Here is a 19,420-nt window from a genome sequence, read left to right as displayed (position 1 = left end):
CGACGATCAACAAATCGATACGGGATAGTGAATGGCTTTACTTTGCAATGAAATACCAGCATGGACACTGTACATACGATCTCCTTGCTTTTACAATTTGCTACTTTTTTGCAAGGAAAATCAACTGCGCTGCCTGCACCACAAATTAGGAGTTTCAAGGATTGCTGTATCCGAGTCAAATTGTGGGGTGCGACAAGGCGCAGTAAACAGTAACCACCTAGAAATAGAACATACCTATCCAAGCCCTGACAGCATTTACCCTAAACAAGCGTTCCTCCGAACATCGCAGCTACCACCAGCAGCGATTTACTGCAGGCAGCGTGGTTTTCGTAACGGAGTACGGAATCCAGAGTAGACAACTAGGTACTCCGTAGACTAACGTAATCGGTAAGCGAGCGGATCACGCAACCGAGCGGATCACCAAACGTGTTTTGACTTCTATTTCAAAAGCTGCAGTGCTCAGCCAGCCACTATGCCACCAAAAGCGCGTATAAACTCAAAAAATTCAGTTGAGCAGGAGGGAAGGGTCCCACTTGCAGTATCAGCTTTGAAAAATAAGGAAATTCTCAATATTCGTGAAGCTGCGCGTGTCTATAATGTGCCTTATACTACCCTCCAGCGGCGCCTAAAGGGGCATACTTTTCGAGCTGAATTACGCGCAAATGGCCATAAAATGACTCAGAATGAAGAGGATTCACTTATTAGATGGATTCTATCTATGGATCAACGTGGAGCGGCTCCCCGACCGTCCCATGTACGAGAAATGGCGAATATCCTGCTTGCGCAGCGTGGTTCAACTCCTACCCAGACTGTTGGAGAGAAATGGGTATATAACTTCATTAATCGGCATGATGAGATCAAAACCCGATTCTCTAGGCGCTATAACCACCAGCGTGCTAAATGTGAAGACCCAAAGATTATCCTGGAATGGTTCAATCGTGTCCAGATCACAATAATGCAGCATGGGATTACACTGGAAGATATCTACAACTTTGATGAAACTGGCTTTGCAATAGGCTTAGTAGCTACTGCTAAGGTAGTTACAAGAGCTGAGATGCTTAGTCGGCCCTTCCTTATCCAGCCAGGGAACCGCGAATGGGTTACCTCTATAGAGTGTATTAACTCTACTGGCTGGGTGCTTCCACCATGCATTATCTTCAAGGGAAAGGTCCATATTGAGGGCTGGTATCAAGATACAGCCTTACCAGCAGACTGGCGGATCGAGGTCAGTGAGAATGGATGGACGACTGATCAGATTGGATTACGATGGCTTCAAAAAGTCTTTATTCCTGCTACTACCAGTCGTACAACTGGTAGATATCGACTATTAATTCTTGATGGCCATGGGAGCCATCTAACACCACAGTTTGATCAAATCTGCACTGAGAATGATATCATTCCAATCTGCATGCCTGCACATTCATCACATCTCCTCCAGCCTCTAGATGTTGGCTGTTTCTCTCCTCTTAAGCGTGCATATAGCCGCTTGATTGAGGATAAGATGCGGCTTGGTTTCAACCATATTGACAAGTTTGATTTCCTTGAGGCCTATCCACAAGCTCGTACGGCAATCTTTTCAGCAGATAATATTAAAAGTGGCTTTTCAGCAACTGGATTAATACCACTGAATCCAGATCGGGTGCTCAGTCAGCTTAATATCCAGCTTAGAACACCTACACCACCAGGCAGCCGATCAACTAATTCTGTCCCAAAAACACCTTACAATCTCAAGCAGCTGAAGAAGCAGGAAACTACGCTTAAGAAGCTACTTAGGGAGCGTACATACAGCCCTCCTACCCCTACAAAGGCTGTGCTAGGTCAGATTATCAAGGGGTGTGAGATGGCAATGAATAACGCTGCCCTTCTTGCAAAGGAAAATCATGATCTACGTGCTGCACATGAAAAGCACCTTCAAAAGCAGAAGCGATCTAGGCGGCAGATAGAAACTGCAGTGGGATTATCTATCCAGGAAGGGCAGGAGATCATTCAACGCAGGGATCAGGCTGCTGAAGCTATCCCAACTATCCCTCCAGAGCAGGTAGTAGATACAGAACAACGCCCTCAACGGGCACCCCCACGCTGCAGTGACTGCCATATTCTAGGCCATAGGCGATTGCAATGTCCGCAGCGCAAGAATAACTAGATTTAGTAATAAAATCATGTTTTAGGGGTTCAAAATAGCCTCCAATTTCGGCCGCGGCCAAATTCTATGGTATGGTGATCCGCTCGGTTGCGTGATCCGCTCGCTTACCGATTACGTTAAGCAACGGGTACGACGGGTACGGAGGACAGAGTCCTACAGCCACAACTACCACAAGAGACGGGCTCCCGATCTGGCCAGGCGCATCTAACCTATCTTATCAATTGGCGGCTAGTACTCCGTACTCTGTCGTTATCCAGCATCGAGATCTTCCTCCACTTGGAACAATCAGAGCCAACGACTCAACCGTCCGAGTTTCTTAGTCTCGCCCCACTCAGGAGCCTTTGATTAATTCGAGGTTAGCGCGCCAACCCTAGCAGGGTGGTGCTGGCCACGATACTGATGTAAATTGAAAACTGGAACAGACGCCGAATACCGAGACGGAGTACTCAGCTACGTCCCCACGCCTTCAGGTGCTCAGCAGTCGGCATTCCCACAGGTTGGTTACGCACTGCTAAGAACAAATTTTGTATGGCTGAAGCCGAATGTTTATGTTAGATCTTAGCTGCTGATGGAACCTCAGCGGTGGGGATTCTGTCATAGAAGGACACTACGTTTTAAGATACGTCCTATTTTCACGCTATATTTATCTGCAAGGCCTGACAGTAGGCCTGACAGTAGACCTGACGGTGGCCTGAGAAATCTAAGACCTTGCGACAACTAGGCACAACCTTCGTGGTCTTTTCGTGAGATCATATTGGCATCGTCACTACAAAAGCATCTGCTTTTGGCAGAAGATCAAGCTATCACCGCGCTAGATTTCTCCGCCATTCATAAGGCGGTAACAAGCGCTCTTCTCGGGTGCGAGGTTAGGTATGGTGAACCTTACGCTGGTGACATGGTTTGATCAGGTGATGGAGGGGTCTTGCGGATGACCTTTGGACCTTCATCTAGTGTCAATGATGTTCGTCGGGTAGGGAGTCGTTTGATCAGGTTTCTGTAAACGACCGTGGTGCGATGAGACGGTGCTTTGGTTCGCGGTTTCCAAATCCTCACTTGCCATATGGGGTGATGACCCGGTGCTCGACGAATATCATGGTCAAGGGTGTCAATCTATCTAACATCTCGAAGAAATGATGTAATGGAGATAGCCCCCGACATTGCTGCGCTTGCCATAGTATCACTGAGCCCATCAAGGCAGCGATGTACCACCCAGAGATGTAGTCTATCTATTCGCCGACTGTAGCGAGAGCTCCATCGTCCGTTGCGAGCCGCAAAGAGCATACCAGTTCATGGAGCGTGCGACAGCCTGAGACCGGACTACCTGATATATTGCCCAAGCTTCAAATTCTTATATAAGTTTAGTGTGCTACTCAAGCTCTGACCAAATGGGCAGCTCCAGGTCAACTACAATTGGAGGATGGAACTTTTTGCCTCCTTGATGCGGCCATTTGCTTGCAACGATAGCGGCGTTGGCAATACACGTTTCCTTTCTTCGTGGATGGATTTCGCCACGGCCAGTGTCCTCGATCAAACTAGAACAGGGCGAAAAAGGCGCATTTGGACTCTGCTGCGGACTGTCGGGCATCATGATGGATGTTGAGGCTGCGATCGAGGGCAACAGTAGGGCATTCTGCGAGGGTGTGAATGATGCCGTCCGCAAATTTGGATTCGCCTGGACAGAGTAACCATCATTGTCTAGACGCTCGCCCTTTTTGCCCGTTAGGTCAACTAGGTTCTGCTTCTTGCTTTCTCGAGGAGGCAAGACATCTCGCACAACCTGATGCTCGGTTTGTTCCGGTCCGGCGTTGGTTGACGATGGTGAAGCCCATTTGACCCTCTCATAGCCCCGCGCCTCATGTACATGACCGCAAACGGCAAGCAGCGGTCTCACCTTGCTCAATACCTGACGCAGGGCAATGCACCCGACGGACTCGCCAGTGCTCAGGCTGTCACAGTGAGAATGAGGCGGCGTGTGCGTGATGACGATGTCGGCGTCCAATGGAATCTGCCCCCAGAGCGCACCAGCGTCGGCCGACTCGTATCCGAATGCCCAAGTCCCCGTGAACTGGGAGTAGGGCGAGCCAAAGACTTTAAATATGGTCTTGGGGCCGTCGGCCCGGGTCAAGCGGACTAGTGCTGACTGATGCTGAAGAAATACTACCGAGGGTGAACCTGCCCGCACAACTTCCATGCATTGCTCAGAGTTTTCTAGACGCTGATTATGGAAGGTCGATCCGTATTTAGCATAAAAGCTTGGGTCTAACGTGATATCATGATTGCCTGGACAGGTGTGCTAATCAGTACACACGGACACATTACCGCGTGCTCCAAGCAGACTAACCGCAGACAATTATCTTGACCTCATAGTCGGCCTTGGAAATCCATTCGATCGTTTTGCGCAACTCACTTAGACTGCCTTGGTTTGTAAGATCTCCCGCATGAATTAGAACATCGCCTGCTGGTAGCTTGAACCCTGCTTCTGATGGCGCGTAGCCGTGCGTGTCAGACACGCAAACAAAGCGTGTCTTTTGAAGCCTCATCAGTCGTCTAAGGCTGTAAATAAGTCTGCTTTGTTGTTATTTGATGCTGCAACAAGGCTGTTCAAAGCTGGAAATAACGTAGTAGTAGGTCGGCTGGGCTGTACATAACGACCGCGTATTAAATGACTCATACAATGTCTCAATTGGGCTTCCAGATACGAGGACTAGTAGACCATAAAGCAAGTTGACGATGAATACATATGACCTTTGTCGGAAATTCAACCTCGGAAGTCATAATATGGGAACAGGTAAGTAGTATACGTCGACAGATCTTAGCTAACATATACCGTCAAAACTTCCATCATGCCAAGAGATGTCATGGAATGTGACCAGTAGCCGATCGTTAATTCACAACCTTGAGTGAGTCCAATAGGTAGTATCAGGAGCTATGTCCGTAAGATTATAAGGCTGTCAATGTCATTCCTTGACTAAATTTGATCAGGATGAATTTCACGCCGGAGTCGGCCTGCCGAGTGAAGATATTGACATCACCGGCGACAATCCACAGAGTACGGAGTAGATAAACCACAATCAATGAAAGAACAACTAAATGCTCCTTTTTTGCGGAACAGTCTGAGACTGGCCTATCAAGGAACAATTTGTCTTCTGGGCCCAGAAAACGTCCAACTGGGCTGGAATTGACCAGAGGCAAAAGAGGTGGTTCACGTGATCATGAGCCACGGGATTGGACCGGGTTAGGGCTGTGGCCCTCAAATGACCTTTCCACACAAAGGGTAGTAGCTTCGCTTAGCGATCTAACCTGCGAACCCATCCGACTCCGTTGTGTGCGTTGAACTCGACCACAACGACAACAACCGCCGACAACATACATCCCAAGGGAGTATCCTAGAGCAGCGCTCTTCCTTTCGCTGGATATTTTCCTTTTGAAACGGTGACAGAAGAGCAGGATGTCCTCCACCGAGCCAGTCGTGCGTACCCCCTTCACCTGCAGACCGCCAAAAAGCCTTGTTGTCTTGTGTGCTTTGGAAATTCCAGGGGCGGGAGACATTACAGGCTGTGTTATCTACAATTACAGTGATCGCTGACTTGTTCTGGGAATCCGCAGGTCGTCATTGACGGCAAGGGACACCTTCTTGGTCGCCTGGCCAGCACTGTTGCTAAGCAGCTGCTTAACGGCCAGAAGATCGTCGTTGTGAGATGTGAAGCCCTCAACATCTCCGGCGAGTTCTTCCGTGCGAAGCGTACGTCATCCGATTCGTTTTTTCATCCCCTATGAAGGCGCAAGAGGAGGGTGGAGCAGAGACATACCGAGACGTGGAGACATTTGGAGATGTTGCGACTGTTTGACACTGGTTCGGAGCAAAGAGCTGACATCGCAACTTCTGATGATATAGTGAAGTACCACGCCTACCTTCGCAAGATGACTCGTTACAACCCCACTCGTGGTGGTCCCTTCCACTTCCGTGCCCCCTCCCGCATCTTCTACAAGGCCGTCCGCGGAATGATCCCCCACAAGACCCCTCGTGGTGCTGCTGCTCTGGAGAGACTCAAGGTCTTCGAGGGTGTTCCTCCCCCCTACGACAAGAAGAAGCGCGTCGTCGTTCCCCAGGCTCTGCGTGTTCTCAGACTCCGCCCCGGCCGCAAGTACTGCACCGTTGGTAGACTCAGCCACGAGGTTGGCTGGAAGTACCAGGACGTTGTTGCCAGGTGTGTAATCATCGCTTTGGATTATTGGTCTTTCTGGTGTTATGGACATGGCTAATGGATGATTCTTTTTCAGACTTGAGGAGCAGAGAAAGGTTAAGAGCAGTGCATACTACGAGCGCAAGAAGGCCGCTCGCCGCCAGCTCGTCCAGGCCCAGAAGTCGGCGAGCATTGACGAGAAGACCAAGAGCCAGCTTGCTGAGTACGGATATTAGATACCTCGTTGCGCGGTTGGTTGCTTGTCTCAGTGATGGGTTGGGTTGGGATCGCAAACGGTTTATCTTTCAGCGAGGTTGGACGGCAAACCGATCGACCTTTTTTCCCTTGTCCCTACCTCATCATGCATTACCACACATGTTCATGTTGTGACAGACATGCAGGCTACAGGAACCGATTTCATATTCAAAAGTAAAAAATACGGAGTCGCTTGGGAGGAAAGGTTGTTCAAAATAGCTGACCGTTAATCTCGCGCCGTCGCGGTTTAATCCAAAGTTTTCTCGAGTTAAGAATGACTCTCATGACCATTGACAATGCTCGTTTCCATCCTTTGTTTGTTTCATTCATCGTTCATTTGACTGTAAGACTAAATCCAATGTATGTCAAAGAGTGTAGTCTGTTAGCGGTCGGTTCCCATAATGCCTGTGTCTCAGGATCGACGCGTTCGAGCTATCACTGACCAGCCTCGGATATTACGGGCATACGGAGTGCGGGTCGTAGTGCGGATCATATGGGTAGGCGGTAATGGATTCTGGGGGTTACTTTAGGGAGTCTGTGGCCTAGCTAGAGTAGTGGTTCGAGATCGCAAAGGATAAGTCGGGATAGCTTGTCCTGACGAAAGATATGAAGTGCCTGCCCCAATAACGATAATTGACTTCTGATATCATCCTCCTTTCAAGATATTCATATTTGACTTGTTCCGAAAGTAATTGGACCACAAACGAGGCATGTGGAAGAGTCGCCCGCATCCCGCTTGGTAGAGTGCGGGTAAGCCCAACTTCTCCGCGGTCCAAAGTAGTCTAGCAGCCGACCATTCCCCGCATTTTGTCCCCAGCTCGGCTCTTGTATGGCACTCCCCCTGTTTCCGTGACCCAAACACCAGCAATAATTAAATATATGCACCTGGGGAGTGCTTGGCTTCTTGTACCTTAAGATTTATGAATCTGGACTCTTTTGTTTGGCTACCGCTACCGAGTCCTTAGCCATGTCATCTGTCAAGGCTCGCCTGTCGGGTCTACTGGGCCATCTTGCATCCCCCGAAGTCAAGGACCCTGCTCCGCAACATCGCATCAACTATCATACACTCTCGCCCACATTCTTCTTGCCTCGTGCTGCGGCAATCGAACCTGATGTGAGACATTTTCTGTCCTCTGCGCTGCTTTTTGTACAAAGCAACTGTTTTGGTTTCAGTGAGCTAACTGGCGGAAACCATTGGCTGATAGGCTGAAGCTATCTACCATGTCACTGCAAACAAGCAGGTTCTGCGGAGAACATATATAGAGACTGCAGATCGGGCTAGGGGTCTTGCATACTATCTCAAGAAGCATGGGTTCAAGCGAGTTGGCATTCTGTGTCCAAACACCCCGGCCTTCCTGGAGTCTATCTTTGGGATAGCTGCTGCTGGAGCAGTGAACATTGGTAAGGACGAGGTTCTTTCCTCCATTGTCTGCCGCAGAGGTTGACGTTGACACCAACTAGCCGTTAATTACCGACTCAAGGAAGATGATATCGCATATATCTTCACGCACTCGGACGCCGATGTCATCATTGTGGACAAGGAATATCTCCCACTGTTGCAAGCATATCGAGCGGCAAAGCCAGAAATCCCCGTCATAGTCGACACGGACACAGATTCTACAGAAGGCCAACTCTCCGGTCCTTTTGACGAGGCTGTTTTATTAGGTCTCAAGTATGACGCTGACACAGGCGCAAAGGGCTGGGATGGGCTGGAAAGCCAGGCTGCTTCCGAAGACGATGTCATTGCGCTTGCTTATACCAGTGGCACAACAGCCCGCCCCAAAGGCGTCGAGTTTACTCACCGTGGCTGCTACCTAGCTGCCCTGGCCAACGTGATCGAGTCTGGCCTGAATTCTCAACAAGGCCGCTGCCGTTATCTATGGACTTTACCTATGTTTCATGCAATGGGTTAGTTATATGCTCGGCTCCGGCACCGTTAGTCTGCTGTCATCCGGCTAACTCTTCCAGGCTGGACATTTCCCTGGGCAGTGACCGCCGTCCGTGGCACCCATTACTGCCTGCGAAAGATCGACTATCCGGAGATTTGGAGATTGCTGAAGCAAGAGCACATCACCCATTTCAACGCGGCTCCAACGGTGAACACCTTGCTGTGTGCTGCCAACGAGGCCGAGCGACTTCCGCGGCCGGTCCAAGTCACTGTGGCGGCCAGCCCACCCACCCCACATCTCTTTGAGCAGATGACCAACCTGAACTTGCACCCAGTGCATGTGTACGGAATGACGGAGACATATGGACCGATTACCAAGGGGTACTACATGCCTCAGTGGGATCAACTGCCCGCGGAAGAGAAATACAAGAAGATGGCAAGACAAGGACATGGTTTCGTGACTAGTTTGCCCGTTCGAGTCATCAAGACGGATGTCCCAGAAGGAACCATTATTGACGTCCAGCGGGATGGCAAAGAGATAGGAGAGATCGCTTTTGTTGGCAACATCTGCTCCCGAGGCTACTACAAAGACCCCGAGGCCACGCGAAAGCTCTTCGCGGGGGGCGTCTTGCACTCCGGGGATCTGGCGGTCTGGCACCCCGACGGAGCCGTCCAAATCTTGGACCGAGCAAAGGACATCATCATCAGCGGTAGGCAATATCTATCATCGGTTCTCTTTTTTTTCCCCGTTCATTCATCACAATGCTGACCATAACTGAACAGGAGGCGAGAACATCTCATCCGTTGCTCTCGAGTCGATGCTCGTTACCCATCCCGACATCCTTGAAGCTGGTGTCGTGGCGGTCCCAGACGCACATTGGGGGGAGCGACCCAAGGCATTTGTGACTGTGAAGCAGGGGAAGCAGATCGATGGACAAGAAGTGATCGCGTGGGCCAAGAATAACAGTGCGATCAGCAAGTTCATGGTCCCTCGGGAGGTGGAAGTGGTGGCGGAGCTTCCCAAGACGAGTACGGGGAAGGTCAGGAAGAATGTCCTTCGAGAATGGGCGAAAAGGGGAAGTCGGACATGACCTGTGTCGGCTGAAGTAGAATCCCATTGAGAATACGAGATCGCGAGTGCTGTTGAGGGTATCCATGGGCCTGCCCCTTTCTGGTGGCAGGCACTAAATCGAGACATTTTTCCCACTATCGACACTAATCCTCTATGGGACCCACTGCTGCCAAGCCTGTGATGGCATGCGATGATGCGAACTTGCAAGAGGCATCCCAAGTATTGGATCATCTCGATAGTGAGGGGGAGTAGCGAAGATGGATATCATGATTGATGGGGATGTCTAAAAGGCTGCCTTCAGTAAGGCCAATCGCTTCATGTTGCCACCGCCAATGAATATTGGGGTTCGTGGTGATCAGTATTCTCAGCAATGTATTTTTGGATCTAGGAATTGATACATGTCAATCCCAAGGACCTCGTGTATAAGTGTACGGAGTATATATATATATATATATATATGTATATGTATGTATATTAAGGAGGGACTGTAAAGGCCACCATCTAGGTACTATTTCCTGCTAGCCAATCGGCGTGCAAAACCAGTAGTACACCTGTATATTCACATTGATCCTGCCTAGGTCTTCTGTCCATGACTCTATTGCTTTGCGGATCTTGAAATCCTGAAATTTCCACTCTATCCAGCGCAGAAATCTAAGGTATGCAGATAAATTTTCAGGACAGACACCATTCGACTCTACTGAGAGGTTCAGCGGCGGGACTGGAACCATCAGTTCTTATTTGCCTCCCATCGACCGTCAACTAATCATCCATCACTTTGGCAGCCACCGCCGACCCTGTACTGTGCTGACTCTCTCTTTTCTAGCCGCCCGATCAAACAGCTAGCTCTTTGGGTTCCCTCGAGAGATCCCACCCACCCACCATACCTGAAGTTTTCTTTCAGCCATATCACTACGCAACGCATAGACCGTCTGGATAATGCTACTTACTCTGAGCATAAAATCTCGATAACTCCACCACGGACGTCTTTCCCTCCCCGATCGAGCGTTTGTCGTTTCCCTGGTCAATAATCCGCCCGCCCCCAGACCTCCCATTCTCCGCTCCTCAGCCCCTCCCTTACCTTCCGGATTATTGTGCAACTGCTGCAGGCACGCTCGGACGCGCGTTCCCTTTGATACCTGTCTTCTATTCCCTGTTTCTCGTCCCTTTTCCTTAAACGCTGCGACGGGATCCATCGGCTGGTTTGGACGGCGCCGTGCTTTTGCTCTCGTTTCCCTTTTCAGCTTTGCTTACAAGGGTCTACTTGCTGTCAAGGGATACCGAACGAGAGTCTCACGCCCTCGGGTTGCGGAATTCGTGCTGACAGCGGTATCCTTCTGATGTCAAAGTACTCATGAATAGCGTATCTCATGCTGCTGGAGAACCTTGATCAGACAACCCTCATCACAAGACCTCCTCAGGCTTCACACCCGCTATCCAGAATGCCCCGCTCACGGCAACCACTTCGCTTCTCAAGCGAAGTTCCCTCCGAGTCCTCGTCATCCACCTCTCCCGATCGTACCGTCGATGATGATACCGACTTCTTCATGGCCCAGGCCAACGATTCGCAGTCTTCCGTCGGCGTGGGGAACTTCCGCGAGCCACGCGATCAGGGCCCGAGAAACACAGTAATTCCTCCGATCGGACGTCTACCGCCGGAGCTCCTTATCTCCATATTTGCGAAGCTCAGCTCAACAGCGGATCTGCTGAGTTGCATGCTGGTATGCCGAGGGTGGGCTGCCAACTGCGTCGCGATACTGTGGCATCGACCGTCGTGCAATAACTGGGACAACCTGAAGAGCGTAACAGCATCCGTGGGAAAGCCGGATGGTTTATTTGCGTACTCGGAGCTTATCAAACGACTCAATCTCTCTGCGTTGACGGAAGATGTCAGCGACGGCACCGTCGTCCCCTTTGCTCAGTGCAAGCGTATTGAGCGGTTGACCTTGACGAACTGTTCGAAGCTCACGGACAAGGGTGTCTCGGACCTGGTGGAAGGCAACCGACATTTGCAGGCTCTAGATGTCTCGGATTTACGATACCTTACGGACCACACTCTATATACGGTTGCCAGGAACTGCCCCCGGCTTCAAGGACTCAACATCACGGGTTGTATCAGAGTGACGGACGACTCACTCATTGTCATCTCGCAGAACTGCCGACAAATCAAAAGAGTGAGCTTTAAAATGCTTCTGATCGATTCCCGTTGCCTCTGCTAACAAGTATCTCCCAGCTGAAACTTAACGGGGTCGTCCAAGTAACGGACAGGTCAATCCTATCCTTTGCCGAAAACTGTCCTGCTATCCTTGAAATCGACCTGCACGACTGCAAACTTGTCACAAACCCGTCGGTGACCTCGCTCATGACGACACTACGAAGCCTTCGTGAACTGCGGCTGGCCCACTGCGTCGAGATCAGTGATGCGGCATTTCTAAATCTTCCCGAGTCGCTCTCCTTTGATAGTCTCCGCATCCTGGACCTGACCGCATGTGAGAACGTTAAAGATGATGCTGTCGAGCGCATCGTCAGCGCGGCGCCTCGCTTGCGAAACCTTGTCTTGGCCAAGTGTAGGTTCATCACGGACCGCGCTGTGCAGGCCATCTGCAAGCTCGGAAAGAATCTCCATTACGTCCATCTGGGCCACTGCTCCAATATCACCGATCCGGCGGTAATACAGCTGGTGAAGTCTTGCAACCGGATCAGATACATCGACTTGGCTTGCTGCAACCGTTTAACAGATAACAGCGTTCAGCAGCTGGCGACTCTGCCTAAACTTCGACGCATCGGCTTGGTCAAGTGTCAGCTGATTACAGATCAGAGTATTCTGGCTCTGGCGCGGCCCAAGGTGTCCCCTGATCCTCTTGGTACGAGTAGCCTGGAGCGAGTGCACCTCAGTTACTGCGTCAACTTGACAGTGCCAGTAAGTTTCCGGACATCAGTCTAGGTTGTCTGCCAGTGCTGATTTGGATGTCTAGGGAATACATGCTCTGCTAAACAATTGCCCTCGGCTCACACATCTCAGTCTCACCGGGGTGCAGGCTTTCTTGGATCCGGCTGTCACCCAGTTCTGCCGCGAAGCACCTCCGGAGTTTACTCAACAACAGCGAGAAGTGTTTTGTGTCTTTAGCGGTGAAGGCGTCAATCGACTTCGGGACTACTTGAATCGCAGTCCTGACCCCCCCCGTGAAATGACCGAAGCTACAATGTATGATGATGACGAAGAGTTGGATGAGGACGAAGGTCAAGTGACTGGCCTGATGCACGCGACAGTCATAAACGACGAAGACTATATCGATATCGGACATGCTCACGGTTGATACCCCTCTGCTATTCCTTCGAGCGTATTTCCCCCCCCCCCCTGGCGCCTTTCTGTGTTTCTCTGCGTTTCTTACCCTTCATCTTTCGCATGACGCTTGTCACTTTTGGCATTATCATTCAGGGAATCATGGCTAAAGAGCGGGCGCCCCTTATCATTTCCACCTCATACGTACAAACTAGGACTGGCAGATTTCATCATCTGGAATTGCATCAATAGCGGTTGATACAACCTGGGATTCGGGTTATTCATGTTTGTTTACCTGGGATAGGCATATATATGGCTTTCATTCCTTCTTTAAAATCACGACGCTGTCAAACGTCGGTTGTCAGCTGCTTTGGAGTAGATCCCCATCACGGTGTGACTTATGTCATGAAGTGGAGACCATGAAACGCACTTCTCTACTGTCTACACTATTCTCTCATCGCATCAATACAACAAATGCTCTAGTTATTTGGTCGCTTTATTGATAGTGTCCCATCATTGTGCTATATCCATTCGGTTTTCGATGAGATTAAATCTGGTTGGCCTGAATGAAGTAGTTAGAAGTTGATGCTGCAAGTCTACATAGCACGGTCTCTACTCGCATTCCGTTTCCCCGCTCTCCGCTCTTCGAGCGCGTCTACCTCACCTGCGATATCATTGCTAGCTGCGCCTGGGTTCTGAATCCCAGTTGAAGGCGTGACAGTTGAGCCAGAAGCGACTGATTTGTTCGAATCAGCGGATTCGATGGCACGCCCTTCGCTTTCGCCATCCAATCCCCTCGGATTCACGCCATGGCCCGTCACTGTTATCACGGCGGTCGTGTATCTTGCACTGGTGGTACCGTTACTTGTCGTACACCATGTCGTACCTTCGGCTCCTAGCTCGAGCCCGAAGGGACTGAATCTCACCGAAGCCTGGGCTGACCTGCAGGAGCTCACGCACGGGTTCCACCCGTACAACTCTCACCGTAACGATGAGGTGCACGAGTGGCTTCTGAAACGGATCCTCGAGCTTATCGACAGCGCACCACCCGCGAGCGAGTATGGATCTGTTGGCGAGGAGAAGCCAGACATCGTTGTCTTTGACGATACGCAGTCGAACCTTACTTTCTCCGGCCGCGGCTCGGGCCTCGGGGTGTATTTCGAGAGTACCAATATCATGGTGTATATCCGGGGCTGGGAAGAGGACAGGGAGCGCTGGTGGGAAGACCCACACGGCCGGCCGGCGGGCAAGGGCGGCGTCCTGGTGAACGCACACTACGACAGCGTGTCGACGGGATACGGGGCCACCGACGACGGGGTGGGTGTGGTCTCATGCCTCCAGCTGATCAAGTACTTCACCACGCCGGGGCATGTCCCGCGGCGCGGGCTGGTGCTGCTCTTCAACAACGGAGAGGAGGATTTTTTGAACGGCGCGCGCGTGTACAGCCAGCACCCCATCTCGCAGCTGCCGCATACGTTTCTGAACCTCGAGGGAGCGGGCGCGGGTGGGCGGGCGACGCTGTTCCGCAGCTCGGACGCGGAGGTCACGAAACCGTACATGCGAGCCCCTCATCCGTTTGGGTCCGTGTTAAGCGCGAACGGGTTCGAGGCGGGCCTGATCAGCAGCCAGACGGATTATGTGGTTTTTGAAGGCGATCTGGGCCTGCGCGGCCTGGACGTCGCGTTCATGGAGCCCCGCGCTCGGTACCATACGGACGAGGACGATGCGCGGCATACGAGCTTGGCTTCCGTGTGGCATATGCTGTCTGCTGCGGTTGCCACGACGGAGGGACTGGTCTCGGATGCCAGCAGCCGGTTTGAAGGGCTGCCGCGCGAGGATGGTCGGATTGCCAGTGGGTCTGGACCGAAGGGTGTGTGGTTCGATCTGTTCGGGAGCGCCTTTGTTGTCTTCGAGCTCCACACGCTGTTTGCGCTGTCGGTGACGCTGCTGGTCGTGGCGCCGCTCGTTCTGCTGGTGACGAGCATCGCGCTGGCTCGCGCGGACAAGATGTATCTGTTCCGATCGTCGGCATCGCCGGAGGACAGCGACGGCAGCGAGGTGGTGCCCTTGCACGGTGTTCGGGGCTTCTTTCGGTTTCCCTTTCTGCTGGTGATACCCACGGCGGTGACGGTGGGTCTGGCGTACCTGGTCACCAAGTTCAACCCGTATATCATCCACAGCAGCGAGTATGCGGTCTGGAGTATGATGATATCCGCCTGGGTCTTTCTGGCGTGGTTCGTCTCGCGCGTGGCGGACTTTGCGCGGCCATCGGCGTTCCATCGCGTGTACACGTTGACCTGGCTGTTTCTTGTGGAGTGGGTGTTTCTGGTCATTTCCACGGTCTACGAGAACCAGTACGGTCTGGCCGGGGGCTATTTTGTGCTTTTTGTATTTGCGGGCACGTTCCTTGCGACTTGGATCTCGTATCTGGAGCTGTTTGCTCTACCACGCAAGTCCGACTATGCGACGCAGCTTGCGCTGCCCTCCCGGCGGACCAGTAGCCACGGCAGCCGGCTGGGCACGGCCTCGGGCGAGGATGTCGAAGACGGCGAGGACGAGGATGACGACGGCACCACGGCGGAGGCGACGGAGACAACCTCTTTGCTGCGCGGACAGCGCACCACCTTTGCCAACTACGTCCGGGTGACGGGTGACTACCTGCGCGATGACGACGAGGAGCCGCGCCAGCCCAACCTCTACGGCCACGAGCAGGCCTGGAGCATCCACCTGCCGAAATGGGTTTGGGTGCTGCAGTTTCTTCTGACGGCGCCGCTCGTTCTGATCTTCGTGGGACCTCTCGCGCTGCTGCTTACCTCCGCCCTGCGCCAGACCGGCCAGGACGGCAGCCCCTCGCTCTTTATCTACATTGCCGTTGCCGCGCTCACGACACTGCTCTTCATCCCGCTTCTCCCGTTCATCCACCGGTACACGCACCACATCCCGCTTTTCCTGCTGTGCGTCTTCGCCGGCACCCTGATCTACAACCTCGTTGCCTTCCCCTTCTCCCCCGCGAACCGGCTCAAGCTCTTCTTCATCCAGGAGGTCGATCTCGACACAGGCGTCAACCACGCCTCCCTAAGCGGCGCCTACCCCTTCGTCCATGACGTCGCCCGCCGCCTCCCCAGCACCGCCGGCCAGAATATCACCTGCGATCTGGCCATGCTCCGACCAAAGTGTTCCTGGCATGGGATTCCCCCGCAGGTAGTCCAGCCTGCCGCCGCATCAAAGATGGAAGACTGGCTCTCGTACAACATCACCAAATCCGACAGCGAGCCAAAAGCCCAGCTCAGCATCTCCGGCCGCAACACCCGGGCCTGCAAAGTCGTCTTCGACCGACCTGTCCTGGATTTCCAGGTCGCGGACTCGGCGTATGACCCGCGCTTCCCGCATGTTTCTCCGGATGGCACGAAGGAGATTCGACTCTGGAGCCGAGAGTGGGGGCATACCTGGACTGTAGACGTTGAGTGGGCTGCCGACGCCGAGGAAACCGACGAGAAAGGGCCCGGGCTGAGTGGACGGGTAGTCTGCCTCTGGAGCGATGGGAATTCGGCGGGGGTGATTCCCGCGCTGGACGAGGTGAGACGGTATGCTCCTGTCTGGGCCGGGGTGAGTAAATTGTCCGATGGGCTTGTGGAGGGGAGTCGACGTTTCGAGGTATGATTTATGATTGCGCCGCGCCAAGCGAGCCTGAAGACTCTTATATGATTTGTGATTGCATCTACCTCTTCTATATCTACCTACTACGAGTATGAATCGTTGATATTTGAACTATTTACTATCGAGCATAGCTTCACTCTGTTTATAATAGTTGTATGATCCACTTTATCAAGTGAAATATAGTCCGTATGTTATGTACAGTAGATGCGAGGAGGTTGAAGCTGCCTTCAGCCAGCACAATCTGGCTACGTCAGTGTCACTGTGGACTATGGACCTGTATTCAGGGGGTGGCGGAGAAGGTTTCCGGGATCGGGATGACGTCGTATCCAGGAACCATGGAACACCCCCAGTAACTTGTGGAGAACATCAAGTATCCATGGATTGTGTGAATCCCTCCGTATCGTCCTATACAAGTCAACTAGAAAAGGTAGTTGAAAGGAGTATAGCCGGCACAATGATGACATGACATGACATGATATGATCTGATATGAATGACGGACGTGATTCATGACTCGTTATTCGTTTGTTACGGGGTCGAGACTTCGTCGAGGCCCAAAGCTATCAACCCGGTTTATCGGGCGCCGGCGCTGACACACTTATACTATTGTGCTGTTTATGCACCGAACCCGTAAAATCTAGCGGACTGACGTCGCGCTGGGTCTCGCCGCTCCAGGACTGCGAGATCTCGGAGTGGCCGGTAGCCTGGTCGGGGAGCGAGGGGGTTGCATTCTCCGAGTGCTCGAACATGGCGATGGAGATGTCGTCCGAGTCCATCCAGGGGTGGCAGCGGCGGCGAGCGTTTGCGGACGAGGATGCCGGGGGCACAGCGCGCGTGAGGTCGGATGTGATGCGGGTCGCGTCGACGAAGTCGGGGTAGTGGTAGTCGGGGTGGGAGTAGCCGGCGGTGTGATTGATATAGTGCTGATGGTGGCAGTCCTCGCCGGCGACGCCGATGGGGTCAGATTTCCAGACATGGTTGTGAACGAGGTAGACGAGTTTGCCGAGGACGGCGAACTCGAGCTTGAGCTTGATGCTGTAGATGACGCCCTTGAGCATGGTTTCCATGATGTATTTGTTCATGTACTCGACAACGAGCAGGCCGAGGTCCATGAGGATGATGATGAGGTTGATGGCGACGAGCTGGTACATGATCTTGCGCTTGCCGCGGTCCGGGTCGAGACGCAGCATGCGGATGGTTTCCCAGATGTAGAGGGCGGAGATGACGAATTCCTGTATACAGAAGCCGGTCATCTGGATCTTTTCCATCACGTTGTAGCCGCGGATGTAGGCCGGGGCGTCGACGGGGCCGGCCAAGTTGGAGCCGTAGGTCAGCACAGTGGTGGGGATGTGGAAGATGACGGCGTCGACGAGGATCATGGTGAGAACGCGGCGCAGGATGCGTGGGTTGCGCACGACCAGGTGCAGGCGTGAGTAGAGGACGATGGACTGGCCGGTGACCATGCACCACCAGCCAACAGTGATGAAGGTGACGGACAGCCAGGTCTGGTCGGTCAGCTGGAAGAACTTGAGGAGGAAGCCGACCGAGTAGGGGAGGAGCCCAATAGACGAGGAGACGAGCAAGCTCCAGAAGTAGGTGCCATGATACTTGCTGAAGGTGACGAAGACGAGAATGACGAGTTCGATGGCATTGTACCAGGTGATTCCCGCCAGAGTCGCAATGGTGATTTTCAATGCTAGGCTATCGCCTGTATATCCCCCGGTGATACCATCTCCCGGAGCTCGAATCCCATGGGGCATGCTGTACCTAGGTGAGGGGGGTACGAGGCATGCTGTTGTTGTTGTTGTTGTTGTTGTTGTTGTTGTTGTACTTTGGTTGAAGCCAGGAGGATGGAAGAGCGAAGGGAGGTGTACGGAGTAAAAGATCTGCCTGGGGGGGGAAACGAAAAAAAAAAGAGCAAAATCAGGTGAGGAAGGACCAATATACGAATAAGTAATCTCGAAAACGGAGTCGTCCTAACAGCATCATTATTATTAGCGGAAGTATTTTAGACCTGGGGAGAAACCGGGGCTGTACACTACACCGTATTATGATGATGATTATGATTATGATTAGCGCTCCCACGGTGATTTATTCTCCTGACACTACATCCTCCGTATTTCAAGAAGAATGGAACAAATAAGCAAGACAAATGATTGAATGAATGATACATCTACAGACCGATATACCCCGAAGCACGAGAATATGACTGGTCCAAGTCGATACGATCATTCTATCATACTACTCTTTTGACTTCAAGATCCGTGGATTTCTCGTCTCCACAGCTGTCAATAGTTCATAGCCAAAATAGATCAGATGAGATCATGAGTCCATTCTGATTGACCGAGGGAGAAGAAAACTCGGACCATGGAGTATCTATCTACGACTCAGCTTACCGGTCGATCAGCGTTACTCAGCCAAGGCTAGATTTCCAATCCAACGTTGTTAGCTGTTGGCCGAGTTGGTTGTGATTGACTCGAATGATCGGGCAATAAAAATACGCAGGACATCTTCGAAGATTGAAGGAGACTTACATCGTAGTCTCCAGGCGAGACGAGACTTTGGCTTCATCCAGAAGCTCGAGTGATAATAGTGTCGTGTGCAGCTTGACAGCATACTCCCCCTTGGGGATAGACTCTGTCGATCCCTTGATGCATTATTACTTGCCAAGTCACTAACCTGTGCTGGATCTCTCCACGAAGATCCTGGTTTGTCTCTGATCACGATCAGCCAGTCCAGTTTAGGATTGATTCTCGCCCTGAATCCCCCGGGAATATCTCCGTACTCGATTTTCACCTCAGCCATTGCGACTCTTGTCGGCCGGTGTTTTGTTCGTTGCTGTCAAAGTGGACCTCACGCTCGTCCTCGTGGGTCATCCATCGCAAAGGGCACAGAAATGACCGTGCGAGAATGACTTCATCTGCTGGTCAACACTCTGTTACC

The 19,420-nt window shown here is 52.1% G+C and overlaps 7 protein-coding genes across 7 annotated transcripts; 5 read left to right on the top strand and 2 right to left on the bottom strand.

Moving 5' to 3' along the window:
• Positions 1–1,054: 1,054 nt before the first annotated feature.
• Positions 1,055–2,143, top strand: AFUA_1G06010 (uncharacterized protein; the record flags this gene model as incomplete). Its single annotated transcript, XM_077803845.1, has 1 exon — positions 1,055–2,143. One exon carries the CDS (start codon positions 1,055–1,057, stop codon positions 2,141–2,143), a length of 1,089 nt encoding a protein of 362 aa, XP_077660016.1.
• Positions 2,144–3,509: 1,366 nt separating this feature from the next.
• Positions 3,510–4,683, bottom strand: AFUA_1G06000 (metallophosphatase domain-containing protein; the record flags this gene model as incomplete). The annotated part of the gene is made up of 2 exons (XM_745257.2): positions 3,510–4,423; positions 4,485–4,683. 2 exons carry the CDS (start codon positions 4,681–4,683, stop codon positions 3,510–3,512), a joined length of 1,113 nt encoding a protein of 370 aa, XP_750350.2.
• Positions 4,684–5,591: 908 nt separating this feature from the next.
• AFUA_1G05990 (60S ribosomal protein uL13) lies at positions 5,592–6,563 on the top strand (the record flags this gene model as incomplete). The annotated part of the gene is made up of 4 exons (XM_745256.2): positions 5,592–5,612; positions 5,750–5,885; positions 6,039–6,351; positions 6,425–6,563. 4 exons carry the CDS (start codon positions 5,592–5,594, stop codon positions 6,561–6,563), a joined length of 609 nt encoding a protein of 202 aa, XP_750349.2.
• Positions 6,564–7,549: 986 nt separating this feature from the next.
• Positions 7,550–9,561, top strand: AFUA_1G05980 (putative AMP-binding domain protein; the record flags this gene model as incomplete). Its single annotated transcript, XM_745255.1, has 5 exons — positions 7,550–7,696; positions 7,788–7,983; positions 8,044–8,490; positions 8,551–9,180; positions 9,254–9,561. 5 exons carry the CDS (start codon positions 7,550–7,552, stop codon positions 9,559–9,561), a joined length of 1,728 nt encoding a protein of 575 aa, XP_750348.1.
• A 1,420-nt stretch (positions 9,562–10,981) lies between these two features.
• On the top strand, positions 10,982–12,856 carry AFUA_1G05970 (putative ubiquitin ligase complex F-box protein GRR1; the record flags this gene model as incomplete). Its single annotated transcript, XM_745254.1, has 3 exons — positions 10,982–11,713; positions 11,773–12,459; positions 12,515–12,856. 3 exons carry the CDS (start codon positions 10,982–10,984, stop codon positions 12,854–12,856), a joined length of 1,761 nt encoding a protein of 586 aa, XP_750347.1.
• A 728-nt stretch (positions 12,857–13,584) lies between these two features.
• AFUA_1G05960 (M28 family metallopeptidase) lies at positions 13,585–16,482 on the top strand (the record flags this gene model as incomplete). The annotated part of the gene is made up of 1 exon (XM_745253.1): positions 13,585–16,482. The coding sequence occupies one exon, from the start codon at positions 13,585–13,587 to the stop codon at positions 16,480–16,482; it is 2,898 nt and encodes a 965-aa protein (XP_750346.1).
• A 558-nt stretch (positions 16,483–17,040) lies between these two features.
• On the bottom strand, positions 17,041–18,237 carry AFUA_1G05950 (uncharacterized protein; the record flags this gene model as incomplete). The annotated part of the gene is made up of 1 exon (XM_745252.2): positions 17,041–18,237. The coding sequence occupies one exon, from the start codon at positions 18,235–18,237 to the stop codon at positions 17,041–17,043; it is 1,197 nt and encodes a 398-aa protein (XP_750345.2).
• Between the last annotated feature and the right edge of the window lie 1,183 nt (positions 18,238–19,420).

This window comes from Aspergillus fumigatus, chromosome 1, assembly GCF_000002655.1.
Source record: "Aspergillus fumigatus Af293 chromosome 1, whole genome shotgun sequence".
Taxonomy (NCBI): Eukaryota; Fungi; Ascomycota; class Eurotiomycetes; order Eurotiales; family Aspergillaceae; genus Aspergillus; species Aspergillus fumigatus.
This window is presented reverse-complemented; position numbering and strand designations above follow the sequence as displayed.